We start from the raw sequence: 17,473 nt of genomic DNA on the forward strand, positions 1-17,473 counted from the left end.
AATCTGTTTCAACGCCGGGTGTTTGCAACCCAACGGGACAACCTTAGTTGAACTTGCAAACTTCCCAAAGCGCAATAACTCGCGCTCCAAGAGCTCATTTGGAATAAACGGCGGTACATTTGAAATTGTTACCCTTGTTGACGGAGAAAAAAGCGTCGTAACTTGAATAAACATTCCTTTAAGAAGTACGCCATGCTCAACCATACGATCATCAACACGCTCTTCTTTAAGAAATACCACCACCGCTTTATTCATCCGTGACGCATAAGCAACATTCTCATATCCTACCTTCTCTCCTACGGCGACCAGAAACTCCTCCACCGTGACAGTAGCTTCAGTAACACACCTAAAGCCGTGCCGAAGTGACAGGGACGGCATCCCCATTCGGGCTGCCATCCCCGCCAAACTCAGGGTAATTTCGATACGAAAAACAAAATACTTAATTCTACCACAACAAAAATAAAAATAATAACCTTAATCATGCACAGAAGAAAACAAAAAATGCCACCAAGAAAGAGAAAACCGAAAGAAAGTTCTGAATATCTAACTATACACAACACACGCACTCCTTCGCTCATACAATTCCCAGCATGCACCAAACACTCCCAGCATGGAGAGAGAGAGAGAGAGAGAGAGAGAGAGAGAGAGAGAGAGAGAGTTTACTGTTAATTTCTGATTGTTTATTTCATTTTTGTTTATTTTATCTGCTTTGGCAATGTAAACATATGTTTCTTATGCCAATGAAGCCCCTCTGAATGGAATTGAATTGAGAGAGGGGTGGGGGTTTGTTTGAAATGCCAGCAGGATGCTTTGATGCAGAGAATGAGACTAAAACTTAAAAGGAAAACCAATGCAAATGAGTGGCACTGATTGAAAGGGCTTCATTGGCATGAGAAACATATGTTTACATTGCCAAAGCAGATAAAATAAACAAAAATGAAATAAACAATCAGAAATTAACAGTTGGGGTTGGCCTAGGAGAGGGGTGAGGGGGGGACAAGCCCCCCTCCCCCACACACACCTAACTCTATTTTAACTGCTCCTGACTGGGCACAAGAAAGGCTGGGACGAGTAGCATCTAGCGGGGCTGTGTCTATGTCCGTTAAGTGCCTGAAAATAACCAGCTAATGGATACTCCAGTCAGGCGTGCTCAAATCAGGGAGCAACGAGGGAGGTGTACTGGAGTGTATGTGAGAGATAAATGAGAAAGAGAGAAGAGTGGAAAAGAAAGAGAAGGAAAGAGAGGAGAGAGAGAAAGGGAAGAGAGGACAGAGAGAAAGGGAAGGGAAGACAGAGAGAAATGGAAGGGAAGAGAGGACAGAGAGAAAGGGAAGGGAAGAGAGGACAGAGAGAAAGGGAGGAGAGGACAGAGAGAAAGGGAAGAGAGGACACAGAGAAAGGGAAGGGAAGAGAGGATAGAGAGAAAGGGAAGGGAAGAGAGGATAGAGAGAAAGGGAAGGGAAGGGAAGGGAAGAGAGGATAGAGATAGAGTGAGAGAAGAAGTAGAGAGAGAAGAAGCAGTTAAAAGTGTCTGTGTTTTTTCCTCTTCAGATCCCAAATGACTTAGCCACACATAATTATAGAAGTGGGGCTTGGGCCTGGGTGGGGTGTGGGGGGGAGAGGGAATAAATATTATCTCTGCTCCCATCTCCCTACTTCCCCCTCCCTAACCCTCCCCCATCACCACTCACCCCAAACTGCCTGGGAGCACTAAATCCCTCAGACTGCTAGGCTAAGCATTATACACACTCTGGTAGCTCTCTCAATTCAATTCAATTTAAAGGCTTTACTGGCAGGGGACACATGTTTACATTGCCAAAGCAAGTGAAATAGATAATAAACAAAAGTGAAATAAACAATAAAAAATGTAGAGTAAACATTACACTCACAAAAGTTCCAAAATAATAAAGACATTTCAAATGTCATATTATGTCTATATACAGTGTTGTAATGATGTGCAAATAGTTGAAGTACAAAAGGGAAAATAAATAAACATAGGTTGTATTTACAATGGTGTTCGTTCTTCACTCTCTCTCCCCCTCTCTGCTTCGTTCTGCTTTTCTCTGCCTCACTCTTTATTGGCCTACTCTTGCTCGCACCACCAAACACACACACACACACACACACACACACACACACACACACACACACACACACACACACACACACACACACACACACACACACACACACACACACACACACACACACACACACACACACACACACACACACACACACACACACGATGTTTATGTGATCTGCGTGTGCAGAGACAGCTCCACCGTGACATAAAACACTTTGTAGACGTTATGCTCTGTGTGTTTGTCTTTTCTGTCTCTTTATCACTGCGTTGCTCCTCTTACTCCTGTGAAGATATTTCCTCTCCTTTTATGTCTATCTGCTCCTCTCTCTCTCTCTCTCTCTCTCTCTTTCTAATCTATTCTCTCTTTCTCTAACTCTCTCTCTCTCTTTCTAATCTATTCTCTCTCTCTCTCTCTCTATTTCTCTCTTTCTAATCTATTCTCTCTTTCTCTAACTCTCTCTCTCTCTTTCTAATCTATTCTCTCTCTCTCTCTCTCTATTTCTCTCTTTCTAATCTATTCTCTCTTTCTCTAACTCTCTCTCTCTCTTTCTAATCTATTCTCTCTCTCTCTCTCTCTATTTCTCCCTCTCTCTCTCTCTCCCTCTCTCTTTCTAATCTATTCTCTCTTTATGCTCTCTCTCTCTTTATGCTCTCTCTCTCTCTTTCTCTCTTTATGCTCTCTCTCTCTCTCTCTTTATGCTCTCCCTCTCTCTCTCTCTCTCTCTCTCTCTCTCTCTTTCTAATCTATTCTCTCTTTCTCTAACTCTCTCTCTCTCTTTCTAATCTATTCTCTCTCTCTCTCTCTCTATTTCTCCCTCTCTCTCTCTCTCCCTCTCTCTTTCTAATCTATTCTCTCTTTATGCTCTCTCTCTCTTTATGCTCTCTCTCTCTCTTTCTCTCTTTATGCTCTCTCTCTCTCTCTCTTTATGCTCTCCCTCTCTCTCTTTATGCTCTCTCTCTCTCTTTCTCTCTTTATGCTCTCTCTCTCTCTCTCTTTATGCTCTCTCCCTCTCTCTTTCTAATCTATTCTCTCTTTATGCTCTCTCTCTCTTTATGCTCTCTCTCTCTCTTTCTCTCTTTATGCTCTCTCTCTCTCTCTCTCTCTTTATGCTCTCCCTCTCTCTCTTTATGCTCTCTCTCTCTCTTTCTCTCTGTATGCTCTCTCTCTCTCTCTCTTTATGCTCTCTCTCTCTCTCGCTGATATTGACTGCTTGTCGATTGCTGTTTCCATTGTGTTTCCATCCACACCCCTCACACTAACAATGACGGTTGAGAGTCAGGGACAGGAAAAGGAGTGTGGGGGAGAGGGGGATAAAGAGAGAGAGAGAGAGAGAGAGAGTGGAAAGAGTGTGACGGAAAGAAAAGAGGCTGCTTTTATATAATAGCAGTCTTGATAAGTACAGCTGAAGTGTGATGTCTTTGTGAGAATAGTACAGGCAGTTTGGCTCTTATCAGGGCTGAAAGCAAAGAACGGAGGGAGGAGTGGGATAAAAAGGAGAAGGAAGAGAAGGAAGTGAAGGAAAAGAAAGCACAGAATAAAGGTGTGAGGTGGTTATGTGGTATATGAGTGAGAAAGAGGCAGAAGTAAATCAACTTCCCCTTCTGAAATGATATTTTGTCAGCTTCTAACAATTGCTATTGTTTTTCATTGTCAGCTGGACTTAAAACAGACAGATGAAAACAGCAAACACAGTGACTGTGAACAGTTCATATTTTAAGTGGGAGAACTAGTGTGCTCTCGCTGAAAATAGAAGGCATTTGAGAGAAAACAGCGTCAACGGCGTCTACGGCATCATAGCAGGTCAAATTGGAAAGCAAGTCTATTTTACTTGCGTCTACACGGAGCAATCTGGTAAAAGCACATAAATTGCGTGGGTCGTTTGTAGAAATGGAACTTGAGGAACCGTTATGTCTTCCCTATGCTAAGTAGTATAAAGATGTAGTTTAAAATGTATTGGGCAATAAGCTAAGGTTTATCAGTCAAATAGGCTACATATTTGAAAACACTTGCAGCCTACCTGTGTTGATTTCAATCAAAGGCATATAGCCTAGTCAGGCTACAACTGGAAAAGTAGAGGACTCGGATTTCAATAGAGAATACTGTTTATGTATAAGAACGAGACATGGTTGTTTATAAGCAACTCTGGTTTATTAGCTATAACATCCTTGTGAGCTAGCAAAGCAACAACAGTTTAGCACTGGTACGGTGGCTCTCGTAGACATCTAAGGAACTCACAACAGTAACGCTGAGGGGCTACATAGCGAACCAACACCACTGTTTATTATGGATTTTCATGACAACGTTGGCATATACAGTGTATGTGAATTGACACTGGCTACTCTGGGGTCTCTCCATGTGATTTTGGCTTTAGAGTAGTGAGTACATCCATTTTTCATACTGATCCCCCATGGGAATCAAACCCACTAACCTAACGTTACAAACGCCATGCTCTACCAACTATAAATGAGCCCTATGGACCCTGGTTAAAAGCAGTGCACTATAGTGTGAATAGGGTTTCACTTCAGGTAGACACTCACCATGGTATCTGACGGTCTTGCGTGGTATTGGGTTCCAGTTGAGACTCAACGACTTCTCCCAACCGATCAGAAGAAGCAACATCAGGACCTTAGCCTCACCCATGGCTCCGATAGAGCCCGGCAGTCTCAGCGAGGCCGTTGATTCGCTGGTTGATGTTGAGTGACAGTGGAGATAGACAGTGTGGGAACAGCCTCTGGCAGCCTGCCAAAGACAGATCAAAAATAAAGTCAGTTAAAGCAGCATGAACAACAACCACTGTGTCTCCCCAGCCGAGCAGGTGGACGACATTCACAAACATCTTATCAAACTTGTTGGGAGATTTTAATACGGTTTTAAATACCTCTATGGACCGTAAAGGAAATCACACTACAAACTATCACCCTCAGGCACTTAAGGAAGTCATAAATGTCATAGATATATTGGAATCAGTGGATATATGGAGACTTAAATACCCTGACCTAGTGAGATATAAATGGCGGAGGCTTAATCAAGCTAGTTGTCTTGAATACATTCTTATGTCATTCTCTCTGGCACCAAAAGTTTAAAAAGTGTTGATAGGGGACAGAATGCGGTCGGATCATCACATAATTGGCATATATATTACTCTTACAGAATTTCCACGTGGGACAGGATATTGGAAATTTAATCAAAGCCTATTGGATAATAACTTGTTTTTAACTAGGATAGAATCATTTATAACTGACTTTTTCAGACATAACATAGGTACAGCTGATCCCCTTACTGTATGGGACACTTTTAAATGTGTCTTTAGAGGCCATGCAATTCAGTACTCATCTATAGAACAAAAGCAATTGAGGTCAAAAGAATCCATATTAACAAAGGAAATTGAAGAACTAACAGTACAGATAGATAGCAATAAAAACTGTACCATAGAGGCACAGAATAAGTTAGAGAAAAAACAAAAAGAAATGGAAGAACTTATTCAAGAAAGATCCAGTGTAATATATTATAAAAAATAAAGCGAGCTGGATGGAATATGGGGAAAAATGCACCAAATTATTTTTCAATCTTCAATATAGAAATGCTACCAATATTTTTTATTGAAACTTGTTCCAAATGATGGAGTCACTCACGATTCACCAAACTATATTTTGAAAGAGGAAGTAAAGTACTTTAAGAATATGTTTTCGTTTCAGTCTCCTCCATCTCCACTAACCGAAGCTAATTGTATGGATTTTTTTCCCTATTATTAATGTAAAATTAACATCTGTACAGAAAGACTCATGTGAAGGCCAAATTACAGAGGAGGAACTTATTGATGCAATTAAAGCCTGGGAAAACTCCAGGGCTGGATGGCATACCAGCGGCAGTATACCAAACCTTTTTATATATACTCAGAGGACCATTATTAGTATGTTTTAACCACTCCTATATAAACGGTAGATTATCAGACACGCAACAAGAAGGTCTGATATGATTATTACTGAAACAGGACCCAAATGGTATATACACTGCTCAAAAAAATAAAGGGAACTGTAACGCTCTTCTACCTCGTCCTCCTCCTCAGACGAGGAGAGGAGAGAAGGATCAGATGACCAAAATGCAGCGTTGTAATTAGACATGATATTTATTAAACAAGGACGAAAACGAACACGAAAATATACTTGAAGAATTTACAAAACAACAAACGACGTAGACTGACCTGAACATAAGAACTTACATAAAACCGAAGAACGCATGAAACAGGAACAGACTACAACAAACGAACGAAAACACGAAACAGTCCCGTGTGGTGCATACAGACACAGACACAGGAAACAACCACCCACAACAAACAATGTGAAACCACCTACCTTAATATGGTTCTCAATCAGAGGAGATGAAAACCACCTGCCTCTAATTGAGAACCATATCAGGTCACCCATTAACCAACATAGAAACACATAACATAGAATGCCCACCCACACTCACGCCCTGACCGACTAACACATACAAAAACAACAGAAAACAGGTCAGGAACGTGACAGGAACACTTAAACAACACAATGTAACTCCAAGTCAATCACACTTCTGTGAAATCAAACTGTCCACTTAGGAAGCAACACTGATTGACAATAAATTTCACATGCTGTTGTGCAAATGGAATAGACAGGTGGAAATTATAGGCAATTAGCAAGACACCCCCAATAAAGGAGTGGTTCTGCAGGTGGTGACCACAGACCAATTCTCAGTTCCTATGCTTCCTGACTGATGTTTTGCTCACTTTTGAATGCTGGCGGTGCTTTCACTCTAGTGGTAGCATGAGACGGTGTCTACAACCCACACAAGTGGCTCAGGTAGTGCAGCTCATCCAGGATGGCACATCAATGCGAGCTGTGGCAAGAAGGTTTGCTGTGTCTGTCAGCGTAGTGTCGAGAGCATGGAGGCGCTACCAGGAGACAGTACATCAGGAGACGTGGAGGAGGCCGTAGGAGGGCAACAACCCAGCAGCAGGACCGCTACCTCCGCCTTTGTGCAAGGAGGAGCACTGCCAGAGCCCTGCAAAATGACCTCCAGCAGGCCACAAATGTGCATGTGTCTGCTCAAACAGTCAGAAACAGACTCCATGAGGGTGGTATGAGGGCCCGACGTCCACAGGTGGGGGTTGTGCTTACAGCCCAACACCGTGCAGGACGTTTGGCATTTGCCAGAGAACACCAAGATTGGCAAATTCGCCACTGGCGCCCTGTGCTCTTCACAGATGAAAGCAGGTTCACACACACATGTGACAGACGTGACAGAGTCTGGAGACGCCGTGGAGAACGTTCTGCTGCCTGCAACATCCTCCAGCATGACTGGTTTGGCGGTGGGTCAGTCATGGTGTGGGGTGGCATTTCTTTGGGGGGCCGCACAGCCCTCCATGTGCTCGCCAGAGGTAGCCTGAATGCCATTAGGTACCGAGATGAGATCCTCAGACCCCTTGTGAGACCATATGCTGGTGCGGTTGGCCCTGGGTTCCTCCTAATGCAAGACAATGCTGGACCTCATGTGGCTGGAGTGTGTCAGCAGTTCCTGCAAGAGGAAGGCATTGATGCTATGGACTGGCCCGCCCGTTCCCCAGACCTGAATCCAATTGAGCACATTTGGGACATCATGTCTCGCTCCATCCACCAACGCCACGTTGCACCACAGACTGTCCAGGAGTTGGCGGATGCTTTAGTCCAGGTCTGGGAGGAGATCCCTCAGGAGACCATCCGCCACCTCATCAGGAGCATGCCCAGGCGTTGTAGGGAGGTCATACAGGCACGTGGAGGCCACACACACTACTGAGCCTCGTTTTGACTTGTTTTAAGGACATTACATCAAAGTTGGATCAGCCTGTAGTGTGGTTTTCCACATTAATTTTGAGTGTAATTCCAAATCCAGACCTCCATGGGTTGATAAATTTGATTTCCATTGATAATTTTTGTGTGATTTTGTTGTCAGCACATTCAACTATGTAAAGAAAAAAGTATTTAATAAGAATATTTCATTCATTCAGATCTAGGATGTGTTATTTTAGTGTTCCCTATTTTTTTTGAGCAGTGTATAAAGATCCAGTCCATTTAAAAAAATTGGAGGCCTCTTACACTTCAACAACATTGTGATGTTCTAGCAATTCTAGCTAAATGCTTGGCACATAGAATAAAAAATGTTTTGGCAGATATTATTCAACCTAATCAGACAGGTTTTTTACATGGACGGTACATTGTAGATAATATAAGACAAGTACTGGAAACAATAAAACACTATGAAATATCGGGGAAACCAGGCCTAGTTTCCATAGCTGACATTGAAAAGGCTTTTGATAAAGTACGACAGGAGTTTATATATAAATGCCTGGAATATTTCAATTTGGGAGAATATCATATAAAATGGGTTAAAGTTATGTATAGTAACCCTAGGTGTAAAATAGTAAATAATGGCTACATCTCAGATAGTTTTAAACTGTCAAGAGGAGTAAAACAAGGTTGTCCACTATCGGCATATCTATTTATTATGGCCATTGAAATGTTAGCTGTTAAAATTAGATCCAAAAATAATATCAAGGGATTAGAAATCCATGTCTTGAAAACAAAGCTGTCATTGTACACCGATGATTCATGTTTTCTTTTAAAACCAAAATTAAAATCCCTCCACAGCCTCATAGAGAATCTAGATACATTTGCTAACTTCTCTGGATTAAATGCAAATGATGATTACGTATGTGGATGTAGACATACTCGGTATTTATATCCCGAAATAAAAAAATTCTCTCACTCCAATAAATTTGAATAGAAAGTTAGCAAAAATAGCTCTTCCTAGGTTTTGGCCTTTCTAGGGAGTTTTTCCTAGCCACCGTGCTTCTACACCTGCATTGCTTGCTGTTTGGGGTTTTAGGCTGGGTTTCTGTACAGCACTTTGAGATATTAGCTGATGTACGAAGGGCTATATAAAATAAACTTGATGGATTTGATAAGATCTTGCTACCATGGAAAGGAAAACACCTGTCTATTTGTGGAAAAATCACCCTGATTAACTCTTCAGTCATATCACAGTTTACCTATTTGCTTATGGTTTTGCCTACACCTAGTGACCTGCTTTCTAAATTATATGAACAAAAAAGATTCCATTTTATTTGGAATGGCAAGTCAGACAAAATTAAAAGGGCCTATTTATATAATGAATATGAATTTGGAGTGCAGAAAATATGAAATATTAAAGCATTAGACCTCTCACTAAAGGCATCAGTCATACAAAAGTTATACCTAAATCCGAAATGGTTCTCTAGTAAATTAGTAAGAATGTCTCACCCTATGTTCAAGAATGGCCTTTTTCCCTTTATTCAGGTTACAACTTCTCACTTTCAGTTATTTGAAAACGAAATAATCTCCAAAATATAGTTATTTTTTAAACAAACCTTAGAAAGTTGGTTGTAATTTCAGTTTAATCCACCTGAAAAACAGAACAAATAAAACAACAAATATTGTGGTTAAACTCAAATATACTAATTGATAAAAAAAAAGTATTTTTCAATATTAAAAAAAGGTATAATCTTTGTTAATGATATAATAAATAGGACCGGTGGAGTTATGTCACACATGCAGCTCACACAGACATATGGAAATGTCTGCTCTATCCAAAATTACAACCAACTAATTGCGGCATAACCACAAAAATAGAAGAGGCAAGTGGAAGGGGGGAAAGTAAGGAACTTGTCTGTCGGACCTGCATTAAAGACCAAAAATTATTATAGAAAATTGTGATAAATAAAAATATATACCAGTTTCATTTAAGGACCAAAAAATTGACAGCGGTGCCATATAAATTGCAAAATCGCTGGGAAGAGATTTTCGATGTACCGATTCCATGGCACATGGTTTATGAATTGACACACAAAACGATGTCGGATTGTAAACTTCGAATTTTTTAATTTAAATTATTATTCAAAATTCTTGCAACCAATAGAATGTTATATATATATATATATATATATATATATATATATATATATATATATATATATATATATATATATATATATATATATATGGGGGATACAATCTTCCCAGCTCTGTAGATTTTGGTCACAGGTCCAGGAATGGCTCAAGAATTGCAACATTTACCTAGAACTAACACTGCAGATAGCAATACTGGGTAATTTGAAAAGTCATAGTCAATCAATCAATAATATAATAATTATTTTAGCAAAAATGTTGATCTTTAATTTACAATCTGTAGAAACTAGGAGAATAGAAAGGTTTTAGAAATCCAAAATGGATGATGTTGAGAGATAGATGGGAGGGGTTGAATGGAGCTGAAGGGACTAATAACAACAAGATAACAAATGTAAAACATACAGGGTCTGTAAAATGTATATAGGTTCAGAACTTTTGTGAAATAGCACAGTTACAAATAGAAATCAGACTGGATGGACATCAGAAATAGAGGAAGGCCAGGACTAAAAACAAACAAAATATAACTATTGTAAAATAGATTGTGTCTGTAAAATGTGAATAGTATGTATAAACTGAAGGAAGAAGCCTAAGTGTTATTGTTTATTAGTTTACTCCAATTGGGGGAGGGGTGGTAGGGTTTGTGGGGAATATTAAAGGGAAAATAAATCAATCAATCAATAAGATTGATTGATTGGCGTGTGTTGGCAGCCTGTCAACCAGACACAGAAAATGAATGTCAAAGCAAGGACAATTCAACACACAATGTAGTTGATGATAATTCTCCTAAATGGGTATGTCACACAACAAACTTGTTTTGTCTTTGACAGGCGATGCTAACAGCAGCCTGTTTTAATAATGGAGGTAAACAATACAGATATTACCACAGACGCAGTTTGAAAACACTCAAAATGCAACAGGAGTACACTATAAAACGTATCCCACTTTCCCTCCTTCCGTGGAATCGTCATTCCACACCTGCTGGTGTCTATCAGAGAGCCAAATCAACACTTTGATGCTGTTTACTGATTTGAGAAGGTTGACTTCTAAGTGTGCATAAAATGTCAAATTGTGTTTACTCTTGGAGATGGATGAAAAATGTCTGTCTGCGCCGATGCATTTTATTGCTCGATGTAAGTCAGCCCCAAATGTTATGTGAATTTTAAATGTCTGCTTTAATAGGCAGACGTTGTGTCCAGTTTGCCATTCAGGAGACCGGGGTGTGAATTTACATTCAAAGCCTGTACAGCACATTCTGCACCCAATCTGACTTCTATTGATTTAGTTTTTGGGAAAGAAAGAGCAGCCGCACAGAGAAAGTCCAAGATTATCTAAATGTGCTTTAAATGACTAGACTTAGTGGAGGGCCGGGATAAAACTATTTGATGACTTACAGCTCACAGTTCTGACTTCAGGTTTTATTGGATCGATGGCGATGCCTTTGGCTTAGGGTTGAGTAGAGGAAGAGAGAGGGGGAGGGAGGAATAGAGAGAGAGAGAGAGAATAAAAGAGAGAGATAGAGAGAGGAGGGAAATAGAGAAAGAGAGCCTGTGTGTTTAGAAACATGGAGGGTGTCTGGAACCAGCAGCGAAAGGCTTCACATTATCTCCCAAGCTGCTGAGAGTCCTCAAATCTCAAATGGCATTCGCTCCTCTTTTTTTCACTCTTTCTGCTGAGAGATAAGACATTGACTGAGTGAGCATCCTTGGAGGTCGGATTAAGAGGACTAGCCCTGTGTAAACATACTGTAGCTGGGGGAGGTGAGGGTAGAGAGATGGGCGAGGGTGGACTCAGGGTGTCTCCTCAAAAGCCTATAGCAGATTCCAACTCAGGGAACTGCTAAGCTTTGCAAAACATGTCTGTCATGACTGTAGCTATTTCCCAGACAGACAGGCAGGCAGACAGGCAGGCAGACAGGGTGGCAGACAGCAGGATTGTGTTGAATTCAGAATTGAATTGAGAATGCCTCAAATTCCAATTCAATTCTTGAATTTGAATTGAACTAGTAAACAGGATACAGAATTGCAATTGGAATTTTAATTAAAGGAAATATAATTGAATTCAGTGAAATTAAATGAAATTCAAATGCCTCTTCTATTCTATATTAGGTGTAGTCTATACAAATATACATCTTGTACATAAAACATCCAACACGTCATTATATACATGCATATAAAATATTGTTGACACAATTGATTTTCAGGAAAAAATCTTTAAATAAATGATCAAGGAAAACAAAACCTGAATGTGAATATTATAGGTTATTATATTTCATTAATCACAAACATTTAGTTAAATATGGGGGAAAAACTGCATTTTCTAGAATGCGTTAGTTTAACCCTCAAGTTGACCCTAAAACCTTCAAAAAGAAGCCAAACAAATGAAATGGTTGGTGAAAATATAATTGGCTATTCTAAGCACTAAGGTTAAAAGAGTTAATGAACACTGCTTCCAGAGAAAAGTTATATATTCTTTGGTATCTGGAAGTACTACCAGTGAGATTCAATGAAACTCTCATGTTCTATGACTAAGTGGAATTTATTTGAATTGCACGGAATTAAATTATACTTCCTGTCATGCAAATTCAAAACATGCAGACAGGCAGACAGGCAGGCCTCCTGGCTGTATCCAATCACCTTTTAATGATTAGTGGTGGGGACTTGTTTTCACTGGGCTGCCTAATGACGTTCAACAAATTACAAACGACACGGCAGGCTAATAATATCAGTCAGTGTTCTGACAAACGCTAGCTAATTAGTCTGACGTTGAGAGAGAAATAAGGCACATGTTCTGACTCTGCTGCTTCAGCCAAGACCCCCAGGGGGAAAACACACCGATGTTTCTTCCGATGGGGATGGATGGATGTTCGGGAAAGGATTAGGATAGGAAGTGAGCTGAGCGGAATCTCCATTCTTAAGTGTTTTCAATCTCTCTGGTCAACCTCTGTCCTTCTCATGCCCTCCTTTCTCCTTCCCTCACTTCCTGTTCATTGCTGCCTCCTTTCTCGCTTCTCATCAGCTGATGACGAGGTATCGTGACCTTTGAACCCATGATCTTTCCAGAGGTCATAGGTGTCTAGGCAGAGAGAGGTCACTGACTGTGACGTGCCACTACATTACAGTAGAGCAGGCCACGCCGTACGGATGTACAACAAACCACACCTTCCCCCTCCTCTCTCCAACCCCAAAACAAATACATCTATACAGCAGCACACTGTCAAAGCGCTTTGTTTCTCCTCTCCTCTCCCTCCCTCCCTGCCTTTCTCTCTCCCTCCCTCCCTGCCTTTCTCTCTCCCTCCCTCCCTGCCCTTCTCTCTCCCTCCCTCCCTGCCCTTCTCTCTCCCTCCCTCCCTGCCCTTCTCTCACCCTCCCTCCCTGCCTTTCTCTCTCTCTCCCTCCCTCCCTGCCCTTCTCTCTCCCTCCCTCCCCTACTCCCTCCCTCCCTGCCCTACTCCCTCCCTTCCTGCCCTATTCCCTCCCCCTCCCTCCCTGCCCTTCTCTCTCCCTCCCTCCCTGCCCTACTCCCTCCCTCCCTGCCCTATTCCCTCCCTCTCCCTCCCTCCCTGCCCTTCTCTCTCCCTCCCTCCCTGCCCTTCTCTCTCCCTACCTCCCTGCCCTACTCTCTCCCTCCCTCCCTGCCCTTCTCTCTCTCTCCCTCCCTCCCTGCCCTACTCTCTCCCTCCCTCCCTGGCCTACTCTCTCCCTCCCTCCCTGCCCTACTCTCTCCCTCCCTCCCTGCCCTTCTCTCTCCCTCCCTCCCTGCCTTTCTCTCTCTGAGGGAGCAGGATCAAACACCCTCACACCCTCCATGATATGAGAAAAAAAGCTTGAGGAGACTTTTATGGAACATTTCCACTCAGTCTCAAAAGAAGTTTAAAGACTGTCTAGGGGTAGCAGATGTGTATCAACTTGAGCACAAACAAACACACACACACACACACACACACACACACACACACACACACACACACACACACACACACACACACACACACACACACACACACACACACACACACACACGAGGGCTGCGTGTGAGCAGAGCCCTCCAGACAGCAAGCAGGAAGTGAGAGGTCATGACCTGCCGTGGTGAACTGCTTTATTCTGACCTGCTAGGCAGGCACATGAACAGTCCTCCTTGACCCAGCTCTGACACTGTTTGTCCTGAACAAAGCATCAGCTGATGGCTGAGTGTACTTGTGTGAGTGATAGTGTTAAGACAAAGTGAGCGTGGGTGTTAAAGAGCTGCATCTACCAGACAGCATAAAATACTGTGTCCTTGGATGTGTGTGTGTGTGTATGTGTGTGTATGTGACGTACTGGCAGATTATGCAGAGTTTGTATGAGAGCAGGCCTAGATGAAAGAGTGATAATGAAAGGGGGTTTGATCAGCTGCAGGCTGGGCGTGTGTGTGTCTCATGGGAGGAGAGCATCCATCCCCACAAGCCACAGACACACACACACTTCCTGCCAACATCTCATTGTATCGCTCATGTCCCCATACTGTCACTACAGTACCTGTACACAAGCCCACTCATCTCTACTACATCATGTACGGTCTAGTTAACTGACCAGAGCTGGGGCCAATTCTATTTCTTTATTCAGACAGTTCAGAGGATGAATTGGAATTTAATCCACGACCTGAACATTGCCCATTATTCTTCAATGTGGACATTCTCATTCGTGAAATACATGTAATCCAACCCTAATGACCAGTCAACAATCGAAAACTATGTAAGAAACAACAGCCCTGTCCCCTACCAGACATAAGGTATATCACTATATACAGTTGAAGTCTGAAGTTTACATACACCTTAGCCAAATACATTTAAACTCAGTTTATCATTATTCCTGACATTTAATCCTGTTTTACGTCAGTTAGGATCACCACTTTATTTTAAGATTGTGAAATGTCAGAATAATAGTAGAGAGAATTATTTATTTCAGCTTTTATTTCTTTCATCACATTCCCAGAGGGAATCACACTCAATTAGTATTTGGTAGCATTGCCTTTACATTTTTTCACTTGGGTCAAACATTTTGGGTAGCCTTCCACAACCTTCCAGCAATAAGTTGGGTAAATTTGGCCCATTCCTCCTGACAGAGCTGGTGTAACTGAGTCAGGTTTGTAGGCCTCCTTGCTCGCACACACTTTTTTAGGTCTGCCCACAAAATTTTCTATAGGCTTGAGGTCAGGGCTTTGTGATGGCCACTCCAATACCTTGACTTTGTTGCCCTTAAGCCATTTTGCCACAACTTTGGAAGTATGCTTGGGGTCATTGTCCATTTGGAAGACCCATTTGCGACCAAGCTTTAACTTCCTGACTGATGTCTTGAGATGTTGCTTCAATATATCCACATAATTTTCCTACCTCATGATGCCATCTATTTTGTGAAGTGCACCAGTCCCTCCTGCAGCAATTCACCCCCACAACATGATGCTGCTGCCCCCGTGCTTCAGGGTTGGGATGGTGTTCTTCATCTTGCAAGCCTCCCCCTTTTCCTCCAAACATAACGATGGTCATTATGGCCAAACAGTTCTATTTTTGTTTCATCAGACCAGAGGACATTCTCCAAAAAGTATGATCTTTGTCCCCATGTGCAGTTGCAACCCGTAGCCTGGCTTTTTATGGCGGTTTTGGAACAGTGGGTTCTTCCTTGCTGAGCGGCCATTCAGGTTATGTCGATATAGGACTTGTTTTACTGTGGATATAGATATTTTTGACCTGTTTCCTCCAGCATCTTCACAAGGTCCTTTGCTGTTGTTCTGGGATTGATTTGCACTTTTTGCACCAAAGTACGTTCATCTCTAGGAGACAGAACGCGTCTCCTTCCTGAGTGGTATGATGGCTGCCTGGTCCCATGGTGTTTATACTTGCGTACTATTGTTTGTACAGATGAACGTCGTACCTTCAGGCATTTGGAAATTGCTCCCAAGGATGAACCAGACTTGTGGAGGACACTGAGTTTGAAGGTAGGCCTTGAAATACATCCACAGGTACACCTCCAATTGACTCAAATTATGTCAATTAGCTTCTAAAGCCATGACATCATTTTCTGGAATTTTCCAAGCTGTTTAAGGGCACAGTCAACTTAGTGTATGTAAACTTCTGACCCACTGGAATTGTGATACAGTGAACTATAAGTTAAATAATTTGTCTGTAAACAATTGTTGGAAAAATGACTTGTGTCATGCACAAAGTAGATGTCCTAACCGACTTGCCAAAACTATAGTTTGTTAACAAGAAATTTGTGGAGTGGTTGAAAAACGAGTTTTAATGACTCCAACCTAAGTGTATGTAAACTTACGACTTCAACTGTAGCTAGCCTAGCTACTGTACTTCAGATCAGTGTCCCCAGACCCTCATCCTCCTAGGAATCCTCTTCCCCCATCATCCCCCTCCCCTGGGTGGGGGGGCCTCTACTGTAGCAGACAGTCCCCGGAGATGGCCCACCACTACCCAGCCCCCCAGGGCTCTCCATGCCTCAGTGCTCCAGCCATCCTGCGGCCATAATAATAATAATACCTTGATCAAGGCCTTATCTGTTCCATCAGGCCAACTGCTGGCCGTCATTAGAGCTGAAATGGATCAAACCGCCCTGTGACCACAGCACAGCTCAGCTCATTTCAATCACACAGGAGTTAACCAGACTACTGGAAATCCATCTGGCTCAGAGTGGCTAGCTCTTTGATACACAGACACACACGCAATCTCTGTCTCTGTCTGTCTGTCTGTCTCGCTCACACATACTGTCTGTCTGTCTGTCTGTCTGTCTGTCTGTCTGTCTGTCTGTAACTGTCTCGCTCACACATACTGCCGCTCTCTGTCTGTCAGTGTCTCACACACAATTTCCCTGGCTGTTTGCCTGTTTTTCACACACATTATCCCTCTGTCTCTGCCTCTCTCCATTGCACTGTCTGTCTAGTACCGTCTCTCACAGATAACAAAATAAGACTGCACACTGGTACATGCTCGAAATGTTTTGACCCTATCTGGGTCTTTGTCAGGACACCTTTCTATCCCATATACACTATTTCTATGGCTGTCTCTGTTTCTCTGTCGGACTGTCTCTGTTTCTCTGTCGGACTGTCTCTGTTTCTCTGTCGGACCGTCTCTGTTTCTCTGTCGGACTGTCTCTGTTTCTCTGTCGGACTGTCTCTGTTTCTCTGACGGACCGTCTCTGTTTCTCTGTCGGACCGTCTCTGTTTCTCTGACGGACCGTCTCTGTTTCTCTGTCGGACTGTCTCTGTTTCTCTGACGGACCGTCTCTGTTTCTCTGTCGGACCGTCTCTGTTTCTCTGTCGGACTGTCTCTGTTTCTCTGACGGACCGTCTCTGTTTCTCTGACGGACCGTCTCTGTTTCTCTGACGGACTGTCTCTGTTTCTCTGTCGGACCGTCTCTGTTTCTCTGACGGACTGTCTCTGTTTCTCTG

The 17,473-nt window shown here is 42.3% G+C and overlaps 1 protein-coding gene across 5 annotated transcripts in view; it reads right to left on the reverse strand.

Moving 5' to 3' along the window:
* The window catches only part of LOC139545194 (semaphorin-4C-like), a 110,362-nt gene that overhangs the window by 39,770 nt on the left and 53,119 nt on the right, over positions 1-17,473 (reverse strand). For 3 of the 5 annotated variants that reach the window (XM_071352695.1, XM_071352694.1, XM_071352692.1), the window contains exon 2: positions 4,625-4,826. In XM_071352695.1, coding sequence (XP_071208796.1) covers positions 4,625-4,727 — 103 coding nt within the window. In that variant the 5' untranslated portion in view covers positions 4,728-4,826. Of the gene's footprint in view, positions 1-4,624; positions 4,827-9,504; positions 9,540-17,473 lie in introns of those variants that run through there. The other 2 variants (XM_071352693.1, XM_071352697.1) reach the window with 2 other exon arrangements.

This window comes from Salvelinus alpinus, chromosome 19 (genome assembly GCF_045679555.1).
Source record: "Salvelinus alpinus chromosome 19, SLU_Salpinus.1, whole genome shotgun sequence".
Taxonomy (NCBI): Eukaryota; Metazoa; Chordata; class Actinopteri; order Salmoniformes; family Salmonidae; genus Salvelinus; species Salvelinus alpinus.